Source organism: Sus scrofa, chromosome 7 (genome assembly GCF_000003025.6).
Source record: "Sus scrofa isolate TJ Tabasco breed Duroc chromosome 7, Sscrofa11.1, whole genome shotgun sequence".
Classification (NCBI taxonomy): domain Eukaryota; kingdom Metazoa; phylum Chordata; class Mammalia; order Artiodactyla; family Suidae; genus Sus; species Sus scrofa.
Genome location: NC_010449.5, coordinates 77054765 through 77073807, shown reverse-complemented (window position 1 = coordinate 77073807; position 19043 = coordinate 77054765). Strand labels below are relative to the sequence as shown.

At 43.5% G+C, this 19043-nt stretch overlaps 1 protein-coding gene and 1 gene segment (V, D, J or C); both read left to right on the top strand.

Moving 5' to 3' along the window:
- Positions 5751 to 8293, top strand: LOC102157503. The segment is given in 2 exon segments: positions 5751 to 6225; positions 6354 to 8293. Coding segments are annotated over 2 exon segments (411 nt in total).
- Positions 17798 to 19043, top strand: part of LOC102158035 (uncharacterized) — a 584796-nt gene continuing 583550 nt past the window's right edge. Inside the window, 2 exon segments of the mRNA NM_001315790.1 lie at positions 17798 to 17843; positions 18230 to 18511. Coding sequence (NP_001302719.1) covers positions 17798 to 17843; positions 18230 to 18511 — 328 coding nt within the window.

Here is a 19043-nt window from a genome sequence, read left to right as displayed (position 1 = left end):
TGAGTGCACAGAGTGACTTCAGCGGTCCTGGGAAGGCTCTCTGAGGAAGTATCTGGAATAAAGAAATTGAGACCTCAAGAGGCTTTGGTGTGGCGACCAGAGACCTACATGGATCCATTATCAAGGACCACATGGTATCAAGGGTGTTTTAATTAAGAGTGTTGGTGAGGGGAGCTGGGAACACCAAGAGCATGTGAATATGCCCCTCCCCAACTCACTGGCCCTGTGGAATGGTCCCATGACTGATGCTCAAGCCCAGGAAGAATGTTTGTGTCCTGATGGAAACACATCCTTATACCAGATGTGAAGTTGCATTACAGGGGACAAGTGAGAAGTTGTGCTCACTGCAAAGCTGAAGTTGGGGTCAGTAGACATGGTATTGTTTCTGTAGTCCAGAGTGGTAGAACTTGGAAATGAGGAATTCAGATTTCTGTTCAGTTCTGTTCACACAATCACTGACGAAAAGGATGCCATCCAGTCAGCATGTCCTTCAGAATCTCGGTTTGCAGATTCATGACTACGCACATCTTTCCACATCATGGAACACATATTTGAAAGGCCATGAGGAAGGGCAGGAAGTTGTGATGGAGTGCAGATGCTCGAATTCCAGTTCCACATTTCCTGTGTGCCTTCTGGAGTCAGGACTGCAGGAAAGAACCTGGTTTGTGGTGCCTGCTTGAATGACTTGTTGTGTTTTGTCTTGTATTATTGAGTACAATTGACATACAGTAGTGTAAGAGTTTTAGATATACAGGATGATTCAATTTACATACACCAGGAAGTGATTATCGCAAAGTTGATGAACATCTATCATCTCGTATAGATACAAAGAACTACATGAGATATTACTTTCAAAGTTAAAGAAATAGAACAAAAACTTGTGATTGGAACTGTTAGAATTGACTCTCCTATGTTTCATATGTAATATTCAGCAGTGTTAATTATATTTATTCTGTTGCATAGCACATACTTCATACTTTTTATTTTGCGTATCTTTCACGTTGCAAAAAAAGCCTTTTGGTGTTGTTTTTTGTTTTTTTGTCTTTTTGCCTTTTCTAGGGCCACTCCCATGGCATATGGAGGTTCCCAGGCTAGGGGTCTAATCGGAACTGTGTCCGCCAGCCTACACCAGAGCCACAGCAACGTGGGATCCGAGCCGTGTCTGCGACCTATGCCACACCTCAGCCGGATCCTTAACCCACTGAGCAAGGCCAGGAACCCGCAACCTCATTGTTCCTACTCGGATGCATTAACCACTGAGCCATGTTGGGAACTCCACAAAAGAGCCTTTTGATTTTATGCTCTACTACTACACATATTTCAGGTTGGTTTAGGATTAAATGAGGTAGTACATTGTCTTAGGCTGGGTTGCTTAAAAGCGAATCCGAGATTGGGGGTCTTGAGTCCTTAGGTTTTTTGGCCGCCTGCGGTACATGGAATTCCCGGGCCAGGCATCAGATCCAAGCTGCAGTTATGACCTATGCCTCAGTTGTAGCAACACCAGATCCTTAACCCACTGTGACACATCCATGATTTTTTTGAGAAAAGCAGGTTAAGGTGGAAGGGAAAAGGTTGAGAATGCATGTGGTCCAGCTGGACTCTTGATCCAGCCTGAACTTGTGGGCATCTCTAGAGCATGAAATGCACCACACATTTGATTTCCTCCACCTTGAACAAAGGGGGCCAGACAGCTGACCTTTTTCTACCCAGAATAAGGCAGACCCTGGGGAATGGGTATACCCTACTGGAGAATGAGGACCTTCACTGGCATCGATCCGTTTCCTGGGGCAGGGGGCAACTGTGAGCCAAGACGAGTCAATGGTGCAAGAGCTGGGGCTTGGGTACACTGGGCTGGGAAAGTGGATGTAGGCTGGGCACCAACAGTGTCTACTCCAAACATGGTACACCCTTGTCACATGGTCTGTATCCATCACATGATAGAGTTTATAATTTTTGGATTGAAAAATTTAATTTATCTCTCCATTTAAGGAGGTTTATCAAGCTGGTCTTACCAACATCAAAGAATTTACATAACCTAGGCTGAGCACTTGTTTGGAGGAAAAAAATCTAAATAAACATGAAGAATTATTATTCAAAGCCAAGACACAAAATGTTTTGAGAGTAGTGACGAAGGAACCAGTATATTATTCTCTTAGTTCCTTTGGTCATTCTCAAAATACTCCATTGCCATACGAGACCACAGAGCATGACATTCGGCCATCGCTTTGGGTCCAGACATAAATGACTCTGAGGATTCACAGAGGATGACTCTGGGCTTCCAGGTGTGGAAAGACAATTGGCAAGAGAAGCCATCTATACTTATAAATGACCAATGATTTTTGTTCTTGGTTTATAAATAAGAAGGAAGTGCTGGGTAGCGGAATGGATTCTTAGGGCATTGTGTCCATACTGTGTATAAGGTTTCTTCCTGAATGGGAGTTTTGGCCAGTGCTCTGGGGATGTGGACTTCCCATGTCAATTGGCCGGCTTCTCATTAGGATGAATCAGCAGGGAACTGGTTATTAAGTTGTTCATCCCCTTCTTCTGCACCTAATCCTAGTTGAAATTTGGTTTAACCCTGTCAACTACTAACAGGAAATACTCTAGCATTTCATTTGGGTGCTTCATTTCAATTTTAGTAAAGATTAAATGCTCATGTGCGGACTGGCTCACTATGCTTCTCTCACATAAGTACAGTAGCGCAACGGAGAGTACAGAGGGAAACTGGCATAGCTATTCTACATATTAACCTTGAGTTTGACCTGTGTTCTGGCCTCCCCTGCTCTCCATCACATCTTTTCTCTTTCTCAATCCAGAACCAGTACAGGTTCCAAAGGAGCAAGATTGCTTCACTTGAATCTCCATTGACATTTCTTCATAGTTCATTCTGGGCCGTGCTTTCCTTTCTCTGTCTCACTCATCGACAGGGTCGCATCTGCTTTCTGTCTTATGGGAATTGTTGATATCTTTTTATCATTTTCACCTTAGGGATGTAGGCTCATCTTGTTTATGTGTGCAAATTGTTTCTCATTGGGAAGTTTGGAGGGAAGGAAGGAGAGTACATATGCTTGCTCAGATACTTTGCATCAGAAGCACATGCCAGCAACATTGAAAATTTCAAACGGACTGTATGATTCAGTCTCATATGTGCAAGCATATCTAGCGACAGGCTTGAGCAGTAAATCAGAGGCTCAAGGAAGAACAGATTTTTAAGCTGGTACAAGTCAACAGAATACTCACAAAGAAGTAGGTTATTCTGATGTTGTGAAAAGGACCCCAACTGTCCAGATTTTCATCTCACCTGAGCTTCCTTCATTATTTCATTTCAGGTTTCCGTGGGTGTTTTTTGTTTGTTTGTTTGTTTGTTTGCTCTTTAGGACCTCACCTGTTGCCTATGGAATTTCCTGGGTTAGGGATCGAATCGGAGCTGTAGCTGCAGGCCTACACCACAGCCACAGCAACACCAGATCCGAGCCAAGCATGGAACCTATACCACAGCTCATGACAATATTGTTTCCTTAACCCACTGAGCAAGGCCAGGGATGGAACCTGCATCCTCCTGGATACTAGTCAGATTCATTTTGAGAATCTGAGCCATTATGAGAACTCCAGGTTTCAGTAGTCTTATGCTAAAGTAAGTTGAGTTGGGATGTCTTTTGCCTTCAGTTTCATCTTACCATTAGACCACAGAGAGAATGTCCCTTGTTTGCCAGGCCATATCTCTACCTGCAGGAAATTGCCACTGTCAATCTACTCCCACATCCTCTGCATTCCTGAGAAATTCTGTTCATTTTGGGTCTTCTGGTTGCACTACTTCCAACTTTCTTGAGTGCACATAGGTTTACTTTTCCTTTTCTCACCATTCCGACAGGAATCACTTATTTATATGCCATATTTTCCTTACCGTTATAATTCTGCTCAAGTTTCTCTGAAGATGTTCCTCTGCCAACATTCTTCTTTGCGTAAAGTGTCCATAATTGACCACTGGAACAGGACTCTTTCTCCACTTAAACATGTGGTGTCTACGGTATTCACTTGTGGCTTGAAGAGATAGCAAAATTGCTCACGTGACACCGATGCGCCTTCTTCAAACTTCCTGCTTGCTGCTGCAGGTGTGGTCATGAAGAGAAAAAAACAAACAAAACTTTCTAGTTGGTGAATAAATTACTGCTGTTATTGGTCCATGTGGATTGAAAAATGAATGTTGTGTGTAACAGGCTGATTTTAAGTATAAGTCTTTGATCTTATTTACTTTGTTTCCTTTTAGACCCAAATAAAGGAGTGATGTATTTTCCTTTTCACATATCTGTATCTGATACACATATCCATAAGGCCATGTGAAACTCAGCTCATCTGAGGCAACTGATCTTATTCTTTCTGCCTGATGAATGGCTTTAAAAAACAATGGTCTTTCGGGAGTTCCCATCGTGGTGCAGTGGTAACGAATCTGACTAGGAACCATGAGGTTGTGGGTTCGATCCCTGGCCTTCCTCAGTGGGTTAAGGATCTGGCGCTGCCGTGAGCTGTGGTGTGGGTTGCAGACACGGCTCGGGTCCCGCGTTGCTGTGGCTCTGGTGTAGGCTGGTGGCTGCAGCTCCTATTCGACCCCTAGCCTGGGAACCTCCATATGCTGCAGGAGCAACCCAAGAAATGGCAAAAGGGCAAAACAAACAAACAAACAAAAACAATGGTCTTTCAACAGTATTCCAAAGACTAGAATGTTGTGTCTGTGACTAATTTCTCAATGAAGTAAATAAATCTTCTCTGTTTACATAACCCTCTTTTCTCATTTACTTTAGGATTAATACCACCTACTACAGAAGATGACATCATCGCAGATTTGCGAAGGGAGAAGGCTGTTTGGCTGAGGTTTTTTCTTTTTCTTTTTTTTTAATTGTTATTTCCCCAATACAACTTTTTTCTTTTTTCTACCGTACAGCATGGTGACCCATTTACACATACATGTACACATTCTGTTTTTGCACATTATCATGCTCCATCATAAGTGAATAGACTGTTCCCAGTGCTACACAGCAGGATCTCATTTGTAATCAACCCCAAAGGCAATAGTTTGCATCTATTAACCCAAGCTCCCAATCCACCCCACTCCTTCCCCCTCCCCCTTGGCAACCACAAGTCTATATTCTCCAAGTCCATGATTTCCTTTTCTATGGAAAGGTTCATTTGTGCCATATATTAGATTACAGATATAAGTGATATCATATGGTATTTATCTTTCTCTTTCTGACTTAACTTCACTCAGTAAGAGAGCCTCTTGTACCATCCATGTTGCTGCAAATGGCATAATTTCGTTCTTTTTTATGGCTGAGTAGTATTCCACTGTGTATATATACCCCATCTTCCTAATCCGATCATCTGTAATGGACATTTGGGTTGCCTCCATGTCTTGGCTATTGTGAATAGTGCTGCAGTGAACATGCAGGTGCATGTGTCTTTTTTCAGGGTAGTTTTGTCTGGATATATGCCCAAGAGTGGGATTGTTGGATCATCGGGTAGTTCCATGCATAGATTTCTAAGGTACCTCCATACTGTTCTCCATAGTGGTTATACCAGCTGATGTTCCCACCCACAGTGCAGGAGGGTTTGCTTTTATCCACACCCCCTCCAGCACTTGTTATTTGGGGACTTATGAATGATGGCCATTCTGACTGGTGTGAGGTGGTAGCTCATGGTAGTTCTGATGGCGTTTCTCTAATAATCAGTGATGCTGAGCATTTTTTCCTGTGCTTGTTGGCCATCTGCACACCTCCCTTGGAAAAATGTCTACTCAGGCCTTTTTGTTTGGCTGAAATTTTGGTGATCACATCTTTGAAGTGAAAGAGTCAGCTCCCAGAGATCATTGGTTCTGCCTCTGGCCTCCAGAGGGCGATGCTGCCCAAAAGAGACATTTGTTGTTGCTGCAAATCATCCCTGTCTGCTGAGCCCCTCCTCCTGCAGCTGGCTGCTGGGTCCTCACTGATGTCTGGATAGGAACCTGTGAGAAGACTCTGAGGCCAAACAGGATACAAACTCATGAAGAGAAAGACTCTTTCTAAAAGTTCTTGTTAAAGCAAGGGTCCTGTCCAGGGCCCCCTTCCCATTCTTAAGGCTCTGAAGGCTCAGTGACAGGGCTGTGGTCTTACCTGCTCGGGAGCCTGCAGCATTCCCACGGCTCAGCCATGCTCCTGCTGCTCATCCCAGTGCTTGAGATGGCTTTTGGCCTGAGTAAGTAACACCCCATTCCCTTTCCCACTTTCCCAAAAGTGACCGTGTCCTAATTGGAATGTGAATAGAGACCTTTTCTTCATAGTCAAGCCCGCACCGCTTGTACTTATACAGCACTGATGTTTCAGGAGGAGTTGGAGCCCAGTCAGTGACCCAGGCTGACGGCCACATGGACACCGCTGTCCCTGAAGGAGACCCTGTGGAGCTGAGGTGCAAGTATTCCTCTTCTGTCCCACCCTATCTCTTCTGGTACGTGCAGTACCCCAACCAAGGACTCCAGCTTCTCCTGAAGTACACGTCTGGAAATAGCTTTGTTTCAGGCATCAGAGGCTTTGGGGCTGAATTTAGGAAGAATGAAACCTCCTTCCCCCTGAGGAAAACATCAGCCCATTTGAGTGACTCGGCCAAGTACTTCTGTGCTCTGAGTGACACAGTGACCGAGACTGCAGGGGGAGCTGAACACAAATCTCTGAGACTGTGGGACTTCTTGTGACTCGAGAGAGAGCTTTCAAAAGGGTACTTTTTTTCTTTGAAGGCAAATAGGGCGGGATGGGCTGGGCCCTGGGGAATGCTTGTCTCTGGAGTAGGTGCTTCAACATCAATGCTGTGCCACATTCAGATAGACGTTCTATGGGATGGAGGTCTTCTAATGAACTTCTCCAGAGGGCTGCTCCCACCCACTCCCCACCCCTCTCTCACATTCAAGAAAAGACTGCAGAAAGTCTCAGAGTCTGGAAGCCAAAGAGGTGTAGTGAAAAGGGACTTTTACTTTTTAAAAAAAATCGCTTCTAGCACTCACTCTGATAATGAGCAGAGCCTCGGGTACTGCACAATGTGTGGAAAACTGAAGTACTCGGTTAGAGTATTAATGGACAGGATGTAAATTCACAAATAGGTCAACTTGTACAGCATGTGTTCTCAATGAGTGTTGTGTAGATTCTCAACCAAAATTTGAAGCTTACCTTCCAGCACATACATAATGTGTCATTGTGTGATACAGGCTTATTTTAATCAGCTGTCAAAATACCCAGAGTTCCAATTTTGTATTACATAAAAGCAATGAGTAAATTGAATCTGGATCTTAATGGAGGATTGAAAATATAAACATACAAAAACCACCCACTTGTAACTGTTTTGGAAACAGTGCTGCAGTTATTTCCAATATAAGCTTCTTGCATATATAGTCCTCTGATAAATCTGGTTTGCTGGGGAGGGTAGGATGGAAAGACAGAGAGCGTGATACCAGACCCCTAACTTTTGGAGATTAACCCCTAGATGCCAGGGCTGTGTACAAGAAGAGGGACTAAGAGGAACTAGGCCCAGGGCCAGGTGCATTGGGGTTTCTTGACAGTCTAGGTACCGAAGGGGGTGCAGGTCCATCTCTATCGCACCACCACTGCTACTAGTATTAGCACCAGGACTACCAGCAACCAAAGGCAGCACTGTTGCAATACAGATGTGTTGTGGGTGTAAAATGGAGTGAAGAATCTTGAGCGCCTCTGGTCCCTGACCTGATGAAGAACATATGCTCGGGTTGTGAGCTGGAAACATGCTTGTTCAGTCAGATTTAAGGCCACTGTGTTTGGAGAGGATTGTTCTGAGTTGGAATGGATTTCTGTCAAAATTGGAAGTAGGGGAATGTGAGAGGAGGTGTCTAGCCTGATGTGGAGAAGAGCTACACAATCTCGTTTCTCCATGCATCACAGGAGCCTGTCCTAGACTTTTCCCGTGGAATGCTTGAGGACGGACTTCTCGGTGTGGGAGAGTGGCCATTGCAAAACTGCTTTTGTGTAGATGGTGTTATCATCTGATGGAAAACACATACATAGATACATCATCCTCTCCTCACACACACTGGCTTAGACCATACTCTTCTGGAATTTCTCATTTGCTGAAATGTCAGGTTTTTAATTTCATCAGTTCACTGATGAGGATCTGTATTCTGAATGTATCTTTAATCACTGGCTTGAAGCCACAAGATGGCAGTGTTTTTACAGGGACTCTGAGGAAAGCTCTCAAGTATTTCTGTGTGTGTGTGTGTGTGTGTGTGTGTGTGTGTGTGTGTGTGTGTGTGTGTATTTGTGTGAGAGATGATAGGAGGAGCTCAGTTATGTAGCAGGGGCGGTGAAAAGAGTCTGTTCTTCCATTTGTAGACCATGTTCTTTTCATAATTTCTAAGGCAGAAAAATCAGAAATATCTGAGCTTGACTCTATTTTTTTTGGGGGGGGGGGCTTAAAAATTGAATCCTCAGTGAACCAAGAAATAACGAATGATGAAATCTTCAAGAGTTTTACTAGTGATCCTGTGGCTTCAGTTACCCTGTGAGTTTGGGGCATTTCTGTGGGAAATTAACAGGCAGCATGTGGAGTTACTGTGTTTTCTAGGCCCATGGATGGAAACATGAATGTTATTTCCCTTGAATAAGGGAGAGTAGAGGTGGGAAGGCCGGGAAAAGATAACTTAGATTCTGGAGAGTAAGCATGCACTACCCAACCAAAGTTCTTGGACTGACCATTTGTTGTCTGTTTGCACAGGGACGAAGAGCCAGCAGAAGGGAGTGGAGCAGAGTCCTGCATCTCTGCCTATTCCAGAGGGAGCCAATGCCTCTCTCAACTGCAACTATAGTGACAGTGCCTCCGATTATTTCATGTGGTACAGGCAGTAACCTGGGAAAGCCCCTGAGTTGCTACTGTACATGGCCTCTTATGAGCCCAAAGAGGATGGAAGATTTACCATGCAGGTCAATAAAACCAGCAAGCATGTCTCTCTGCTCATCAGAGACTCCCAGCCCAGCGACTCAGCCACCTACCTGTGTGCAGTGAGCACACAGTGCACCCACCACAGCTGCAGCCTGTACCAAAACCTGCTAAGGCCCCAGCGATGCCTGATAGAGAGCTTAGGCTGTAGAGCAGAGCAGCTCTGTTGGCTCTCTGGATGCACATGAGAATTAAGAGTAACCCTATGGAAGGTTTGGCTGATTAGGGAAGCACTTTCATACTTCTGAAAACAAGTGGCCCTGAAAGGTTATTAAGGACACAATACTGGTCTGAATGACTCTTTGAAATACTTTCCAGGAGTTCCCATCATGGCTCAGTTGTTGACAAATCCAACTAGGTACCATTAGGTTGTGGGAATGATCCCTGGCCTTGCTCAGTGGGTTAAGGATCGGTTTGCCATGAACTGTGGTGTAGGTCACAGATGCGGCTCAGATCCCACATTGCTGTGGCTGAGGTGGAGGCCAGCAGCTACAGTTCCTATTCAACCCCTAGCCTGGGAACCTCCATATGCCACAGGAGGAGCCCTCAAAGATTGAAGGAAAAAAAAGAGAGAGAGAAAACAAAGGAAATCCTATCCATTCTTCTCTTTGTTTTCTAGGCTTCTGCCCCAGCTGGATTCCATGCGGTTACTTTTATGACACTTTCTCATGTGACAAAAATATTTTAACAATGTGATAACTGAGACAGTCCCTCACCGTTCCTAGTCCACCTTGCTCTTTCCCCATGGACTTAGAGACTCAAGGTGTCTGATATTCATTGCTTGGGAAAGTGATGGACAAACAGAAACTCAAAAGAAAGGAGTCAGAAGCAACTAGTTTGGAAACGTTTGAAGTCATGCCTTATTGTAGTTACAGATCCCCCACCCCATCTCCAGCCTCAATTGTAACCCACTGGTCGATTCGATTAAGCTACATCTGAGGGGTGGATGGAAAGACCAGTGTCAGAGGGTGAGAATTGGTTGGAACAAAAAGCCTGGATTGTTGCAGGGATTCCAGATCTGAGAAGGTCTATGTTACCGTCTCTGGGTAAAGGCTGAGGAGAACTCAAAGTTCTTGGCTTGAATGTTGTAGAAAGTATGTGGATTCCTGGGTGCTTGAGTGTGGCTGGAGTCAGTAGGGAGCATTAGCAATGGCCATCCGATGTCCAATACCTGCAGCAGGGCCTGAGTGCACAGAGTGACTTCAGCGGTCCTGGGAAGGCTCTCTGAGGAAGTATCTGGAATAAAGAAATTGAGACCTCAAGAGGCTTTGGTGTGGCGACCAGAGACCTACATGGATCCATTATCAAGGACCACATGGTATCAAGGGTGTTTTAATTAAGAGTGTTGGTGAGGGGAGCTGGGAACTCCAAGAGCATGTGAATATGCCCCTCCCCAACTCACTGGCCCTGTGGAATGGTCCCATGACTGATGCTCAAGCCCAGGAAGAATGTTTGTGTCCTGATGGAAACACATCCTTATACCAGATGTGAAGTTGCATTACAGGGGACAAGTGAGAAGTTGTGCTCACTGCAAAGCTGAAGTTGGGGTCAGTAGACATGGTATTGTTTCTGTAGTCCAGAGTGGTAGAACTTGGAAATGAGGAATTCAGATTTCTGTTCAGTTCTGTTCACACAATCACTGACGAAAAGGATGCCATCCAGTCAGCATGTCCTTCAGAATCTCGGTTTGCAGATTCATGACTACGCACATCTTTCCACATCATGGAACACATATTTGAAAGGCCATGAGGAAGGGCAGGAAGTTGTGATGGAGTGCAGATGCTCGAATTCCAGTTCCACATTTCCTGTGTGCCTTCTGGAGTCAGGACTGCAGGAAAGAACCTGGTTTGTGGTGCCTGCTTGAATGACTTGTTGTGTTTTGTCTTGTATTATTGAGTACAATTGACATACAGTAGTGTAAGAGTTTTAGATATACAGGATGATTCAATTTACATACACCAGGAAGTGATTATCGCAAAGTTGATGAACATCTATCATCTCGTATAGATACAAAGAACTACATGAGATATTACTTTCAAAGTTAAAGAAATAGAACAAAAACTTGTGATTGGAACTGTTAGAATTGACTCTCCTATGTTTCATATGTAATATTCAGCAGTGTTAATTATATTTATTCTGTTGCATAGCACATACTTCATACTTTTTATTTTGCGTATCTTTCACGTTGCAAAAAAAGCCTTTTGGTGTTGTTTTTTGTTTTTTTGTCTTTTTGCCTTTTCTAGGGCCACTCCCATGGCATATGGAGGTTCCCAGGCTAGGGGTCTAATCGGAACTGTGTCCGCCAGCCTACACCAGAGCCACAGCAACGTGGGATCCGAGCCGTGTCTGCGACCTATGCCACACCTCAGCCGGATCCTTAACCCACTGAGCAAGGCCAGGAACCCGCAACCTCATTGTTCCTACTCGGATGCATTAACCACTGAGCCATGTTGGGAACTCCACAAAAGAGCCTTTTGATTTTATGCTCTACTACTACACATATTTCAGGTTGGTTTAGGATTAAATGAGGTAGTACATTGTCTTAGGCTGGGTTGCTTAAAAGCGAATCCGAGATTGGGGGTCTTGAGTCCTTAGGTTTTTTGGCCGCCTGCGGTACATGGAATTCCCGGGCCAGGCATCAGATCCAAGCTGCAGTTATGACCTATGCCTCAGTTGTAGCAACACCAGATCCTTAACCCACTGTGACACATCCATGATTTTTTTGAGAAAAGCAGGTTAAGGTGGAAGGGAAAAGGTTGAGAATGCATGTGGTCCAGCTGGACTCTTGATCCAGCCTGAACTTGTGGGCATCTCTAGAGCATGAAATGCACCACACATTTGATTTCCTCCACCTTGAACAAAGGGGGCCAGACAGCTGACCTTTTTCTACCCAGAATAAGGCAGACCCTGGGGAATGGGTATACCCTACTGGAGAATGAGGACCTTCACTGGCATCGATCCGTTTCCTGGGGCAGGGGGCAACTGTGAGCCAAGACGAGTCAATGGTGCAAGAGCTGGGGCTTGGGTACACTGGGCTGGGAAAGTGGATGTAGGCTGGGCACCAACAGTGTCTACTCCAAACATGGTACACCCTTGTCACATGGTCTGTATCCATCACATGATAGAGTTTATAATTTTTGGATTGAAAAATTTAATTTATCTCTCCATTTAAGGAGGTTTATCAAGCTGGTCTTACCAACATCAAAGAATTTACATAACCTAGGCTGAGCACTTGTTTGGAGGAAAAAAATCTAAATAAACATGAAGAATTATTATTCAAAGCCAAGACACAAAATGTTTTGAGAGTAGTGACGAAGGAACCAGTATATTATTCTCTTAGTTCCTTTGGTCATTCTCAAAATACTCCATTGCCATACGAGACCACAGAGCATGACATTCGGCCATCGCTTTGGGTCCAGACATAAATGACTCTGAGGATTCACAGAGGATGACTCTGGGCTTCCAGGTGTGGAAAGACAATTGGCAAGAGAAGCCATCTATACTTATAAATGACCAATGATTTTTGTTCTTGGTTTATAAATAAGAAGGAAGTGCTGGGTAGCGGAATGGATTCTTAGGGCATTGTGTCCATACTGTGTATAAGGTTTCTTCCTGAATGGGAGTTTTGGCCAGTGCTCTGGGGATGTGGACTTCCCATGTCAATTGGCCGGCTTCTCATTAGGATGAATCAGCAGGGAACTGGTTATTAAGTTGTTCATCCCCTTCTTCTGCACCTAATCCTAGTTGAAATTTGGTTTAACCCTGTCAACTACTAACAGGAAATACTCTAGCATTTCATTTGGGTGCTTCATTTCAATTTTAGTAAAGATTAAATGCTCATGTGCGGACTGGCTCACTATGCTTCTCTCACATAAGTACAGTAGCGCAACGGAGAGTACAGAGGGAAACTGGCATAGCTATTCTACATATTAACCTTGAGTTTGACCTGTGTTCTGGCCTCCCCTGCTCTCCATCACATCTTTTCTCTTTCTCAATCCAGAACCAGTACAGGTTCCAAAGGAGCAAGATTGCTTCACTTGAATCTCCATTGACATTTCTTCATAGTTCATTCTGGGCCGTGCTTTCCTTTCTCTGTCTCACTCATCGACAGGGTCGCATCTGCTTTCTGTCTTATGGGAATTGTTGATATCTTTTTATCATTTTCACCTTAGGGATGTAGGCTCATCTTGTTTATGTGTGCAAATTGTTTCTCATTGGGAAGTTTGGAGGGAAGGAAGGAGAGTACATATGCTTGCTCAGATACTTTGCATCAGAAGCACATGCCAGCAACATTGAAAATTTCAAACGGACTGTATGATTCAGTCTCATATGTGCAAGCATATCTAGCGACAGGCTTGAGCAGTAAATCAGAGGCTCAAGGAAGAACAGATTTTTAAGCTGGTACAAGTCAACAGAATACTCACAAAGAAGTAGGTTATTCTGATGTTGTGAAAAGGACCCCAACTGTCCAGATTTTCATCTCACCTGAGATTCCTTCATTATTTCATTTCAGGTTTCCATGGGTGTTTTTTTGTTTGTTTTTTGTTTGTTTGTTTGTTTGTTTGTTTGTTTGCTCTTTAGGACCTCACCTGTTGCCTATGGAATTTCCTGGGTTAGGGATCGAATCGGAGCTGTAGCTGCAGGCCTACACCACAGCCACAGCAATGCCAGATCTGAGCTGAGTATGGAATGGAGTATAGCTTTAGAGGTTGTAGCAAAGAACTTGTTTTTATCTGAGTGAGATGGAAAACCAGCAGAGGTTTGTAAGTACTGAAGCCACATGATCTACATTATGTTTTCAAAAGAACACTCTGCTGGGTGGAGACCAGACTTAAAAGGGTCATCATTGCCACCAACCAGGCAAGAGATGAGCATGGCTTGGATCAGGTGGGAGCTGCACAGGTAGTGAAAACCGGTCAATTCTAGGTATGCTTTGAAGAAAGTGCTGATTGTCTTTTCTAACATATCAAATGGGGGTATGAGAAAAATTGGGAAGATGAGGGAAACTTAAAGATGTTTGGCCAAGTGGAAGAAGAAACTGGTATTTGGGGTTTCCTTTTGCTTAAATGAGGAAGAATTCACAAGAGGCATGTGGGACCTAAGGAGAGCTCAGTGGAAATCAGGAGATCATCTTGAGATATACCAAGAAAGAGATGCTCGAATGGATATGTCAGAGAGATCATTTAATATACAAGTCCAGAAATCAAAGGAGTCATCTGGGTTTCAGATATAGGTTGTGGTAGTTAAATGGCTTTTTTTTTTCTTTTGTCTTTTTTTGGGGGGTGGCTGCACCTGTGGCATATAGCAATTCCCAGGCTAGGGGGTCGAATTGGAGCTGCAGCTGCTGGCCTACTGCACAGCCACAGCAATGCCAGATCTGAGCTGCATCTACAAACTACACTACAGATCATGGCAAGGCCAGATCCTTAATCCACTGAATGAGGCCAGGGATCAAACCTGTGTCCTCATGGATGCTAGTTGGGTTCGATACCGCTGAGCTGCAACAGGAAGCCCCTCCCCCAACTTCTTTCCATATCCCTGTCTCTCTGCAACTCTTTTATCTTCATCTAGGAAGTCTCACTCCTAACCTAAAATCTCTACTTAATCTCTTGATAGCATTCCTTTCTATCTTTTCTCGAAAAAGGTAAAGTGATCACGTTCGCATTAAATCTTTGTCTATTTATCCTCTGTTGTAAGAAATGTCTCCTAATTTCTCGATTCATATTGTATTGTTTGGTGTTCCACTTTGTATTTAAAACACAGGCACATATTTGTCTTTCCTAATATACTGCAGTGTCGTGAATAAAGACGATTCTTCATTAATTTTTAAATTTCTTAAGACCTAGCACCAGATTTAGCTTGTAGAAGACCTTCAATAAATTGCTGTGGACTTATTTTGAAATAGATTGGAAAAACCCTGACGATGCCACTTGATAAAATAAGATAGTAACCTCAATTAAATCATATTTGAAGAAGAAATCAGTTAGTTAAAAAATCCCCGTCCAACCTCTTAGTTCTTTTATTCCTGATAATCTGTAGATGCTCCTCAAATGAGAATGGAATAAGGCTCTGAGGTTCTGGTGACTGCTGATGAGCTAATTGACCTAACAGTTTTAGACCACTAGGAGGCACTCTAGGCTATTCTAAATAAGGATTTTTTTTTTTTTTTTTTTTTTTTTGAGTTCTGAAATAGTTGAATCTTAGTGAAAATTAGAATGAGGGCTCCTGGCATCGGAACCAGTCATATAGTATAAGAACAGGGGCATTTCCATTTACTCATCTGCAAAGGTCTGCCGCTTTGATGGGCGTAAAGAGGTTATTCCCCAGAAACACTGAACATCAGATTGGGCCATGGTAAAGCTACCTAGAAGCTCTTGGGGGAAACTCTGCCTTTCCTATCTACAGTTTTTATTTTCATGACTGAAAATTCTAAGATATGAGACTTTACTCTCACTTCAAAATTATTCCGTGATTTCTACCCTCTACTATACCTCTGTTTGTCTCAGAGCCATCCCCCCACCGCCCTGGAAAAACAGGAAATGAAAAGATGAAATGTGAGAAAAATAAGGAACATATGTAAATAAAGAGAAGAAAAGAGAGCTTGGAGAGAAAGACACAGGACACAGTTACTTGAATTGTGCTGGATGCTTCGTAGTTACAGAGCTGAATCAGCCTGGTGTATGTGCAAGGTGAATGGGAAAGGTGCTGGACAGGAGAAGAAGGTGGATGGAAATGTGGTCTGGAAGCCATTATATGCATGTCCTATTTATCTTTCCATCAACCAAAGTCTTTTGGCAGTCACTGTGTTTGTACAGGATGCCCGTATGTCTAACATTTACGGAATTCTCCAATTTCACTTAGTTTTATTTAGTCCTTCAAGAAAATTCAATAAGTAAACAATGCATTTAATGAGATAGTCTTTCTTTGTGATAGCTTCCTTGTAAATGAATTCTAGATCACTGTCAATTATGTGTCCTGATTTGGGGCTAAGGAAATGGGGTCACTGATCCTGATAATTTTTTCAGACAATATTTTCCCCAGATGAGGTCCTTATTTCTGTCTGAGGTATTCTTTCCCTTTCTTTATTCCATCCTGACATGTCTGTTTACTGGGACACCTGTGAGGGTGAGGAGTCTAGAGCACAGGTAATTCCGTACCTGTACCTGTGATCAGCAATGTAGCACACGGCTGGGCACTGGTCTCAGCAGCAATGCTAGCCTCTTGCGGAAAAACTAGAAGGAAATCTCGTTGCTCTCCCACCTCCCTGTACTCCTCTTCATTAAGGACAGGTGGGACCCAGCCTATCTGTTACATTCTTCTCAGCTCTTTGGGTGTTAGAGGAGAGACTTTTCCAGGAGAACTAGTTTCCTTCATAGAGGTCCACTGAGTGATCTCTGCATGCCAAACTCCCTGCAACTGACCCCAAATATACATAGGAGCCTCACTGGGATATCTCATTTTTGGTTCTCCTGGCACAGCCTGGCTGGATTCCACAGAAGCTCCTTGGCTAAGCACAGGGGATCAGGGACATTTTTAATCTACCATCTTTCTAGAACTGCCTTCTTCTTAGGTCAAATTATTGTCACTTTTTTAATGGCTTATTTTTTTTTTAAACCTGTAGAACTAAAATTCTAAAGTTCCACTCCTGGTCTGGGGAAGATCAGAATCAATGATGATAAATGGAAAATAACTAATATTTCAGTAACATACGTGTACAGAAGTTTAAATTTCTGTCAATATTTCCCCTTATTCTTTCTCGTGCTTAGAAAATTCACGCTAATCCTGAATTGATAAAAATATAGCTTTTTAAAATTTTATTTAAAATATTAGTGATCTCTATTTGGATGTTATTGCATGACAGATGCTAAAGTAGGCATCCAAATTTATTTGTTAATCTCTTGATGACTCTCCATCCATGAAGGCACATTTTATCGAATATACCATCTTTTGCCTCCTCGCTTTTTTTTTTCCTTCTTTTTAGGGCCATGCCTGTGGCATACCGAAGTTCCAAAGTTAGGAGTCGAATTGGAACTACAGCTGCTGGGCTATGCTGCAGCCACAGCCATGCAGGATCTGAGCTGTATCTGTGACCTATGCCACAGATCACAGCAACACTGGATCCTTAACCCACTGAACAAGGCCAGGGATTGAATCTACATCCTCACGTATATAGTAACAAAATTTCCATAAATAATTTGTATGTTTGGACTTCCTTTTTTTTTTTTTTTGGCCTCGCCCACAGCATATGGCCATGGCTGGTGTTTTCACCATACATGTCTCATATGGTAATATTTACCATACTTTTTTTTTTTTTACCATATCTGCAGCATGTGGAAGTTCCCAGGCGAGGGATTGAACCTGTGCCACAGCAGTGACCCAAGCCACTGCAGTGTCCATGCCAGATCCTTAACTCACTGCACCACAGGAGAACTCGCTGTGCCACAGAAGCCCTTCCTGGATTTTCTATTATGTTCCACTGATCTCTCTATCTGGACCCAGCAACATGCTTCTTCACTTAATATAGCATTACACTTTGTCTTACCAACTGTGGAGAAAATCCATCTCCATTCTGTTTCTGAACTGAAGGTTTCCTAAAGCCCAAGATTATCTGCAGTATCAGATTTGGCCTCTAGAAGATGATGCTGCACATCTTGAACTTGGTTTGAAACCAGAGAGCAACCAGCCCCTTGAGGAAGAGTTTTTACTCTGCATGTCTTGTAAACACACTCACTTATCTGGCAGGGTGTCCATGTGGCTGAACTGTTTCCAGGAAAAATCTGCAGAAAGGAGCCTCCTATTTCCTCACAGCTCAGACATGAAGCCCACCCTCATCTCAGTGCTGGTGATGATATTTACACTCTGTGAGTAAAGTCTCTTTTTATTCTTTCTTTGGTATTCTGATTTAGAATTAGTTTAACAAAAATATTCTCCTCTCGGAGTTCCCGTTGTGGTGCAGTGGTTAATGAATCTGACTAAGAACCATGAAGTTGTGGTTCAATTCCTGGCCTTGCTCAGTGGGTTAAGGATCCGGCGTTGCCGTGAGCTGTGGTGTAGGTCACAGATGTGGCTTGGATCCCGCATTGCTGTGGCTATGGTCTAGGCCGGTAGCTAAAGCTCCAGTTGGACCCCTAGCCTGGGAACCTCCACATGCTGCAGGAAGCGGCCCTAGAAAAGGCAAAAAGAAAAAAAGAAAAAAAAATTCTCCTCTCCCTACAAGCCAATCCCTGATCCAGGACTGGTATTTCAGGTGGAACAAGAGCCCAGACAGTGACTCAGCCCGAGGACCACATCTCTGTCTTTGAAAGGTCTCCAGTGCAGGTGAAGTGCAACTACTCATATTCTGGGAGTCCTGTGCTCTTCTGGTATGTCCAGTACCCCAAACAACACCTCCAGTTACTCCTGAAACACATCTCAAGAGAGAGCATCAGAGGTTTCACAGCTCACCTCGACAAGAAAGAGGCATCCTTCCATCTGAAGAAGCCATCAGCTCAAGAGGAAGACTCAGCCATCTATTATTGTGCTCTGAGTGACACAGTAACTGGTTTTACAAGGGAAGCAGAGCACAAACCTCTCAAGAGTTACAGAAAATGTTTCTAAGTACCTTGTTTGGCCACAGTGGGGCATTTTCTTTCTTGAGACTGACGTAGAGTTTACCTCTCAGATACACTGTCTTCAGTTCTCTAGTAGCTATAAATTAAGCTCAAAAATTTGCTCAAGAACATTCTCATTACTTACTCAGCCTAAATTAAATTTTAAAATAGTTAAGTGTATTTGTTCTATACATTTGTACCTGGAAAAATACTTCTGAAATAAAACTATATAACAACAGCATAAAATTGCTTTGCTTTGCCTAGAAGGGCTCCCCAGGTTTAAGGGATGCAGTCGCATCTCTCCAACTCCTCTGCCACCCCACCACCCCCATGTGTTCATCACCAAGGCAACAATACCTTAAGAGTAGGATTCTATTTTGTGACATGTGGTTGCTGACCTTTCTGCAGCTAATGACTTTCCCCTCTGCACTTTATGGACTCACAGTAGCCAAATCAGGGTCCAACCAGGAG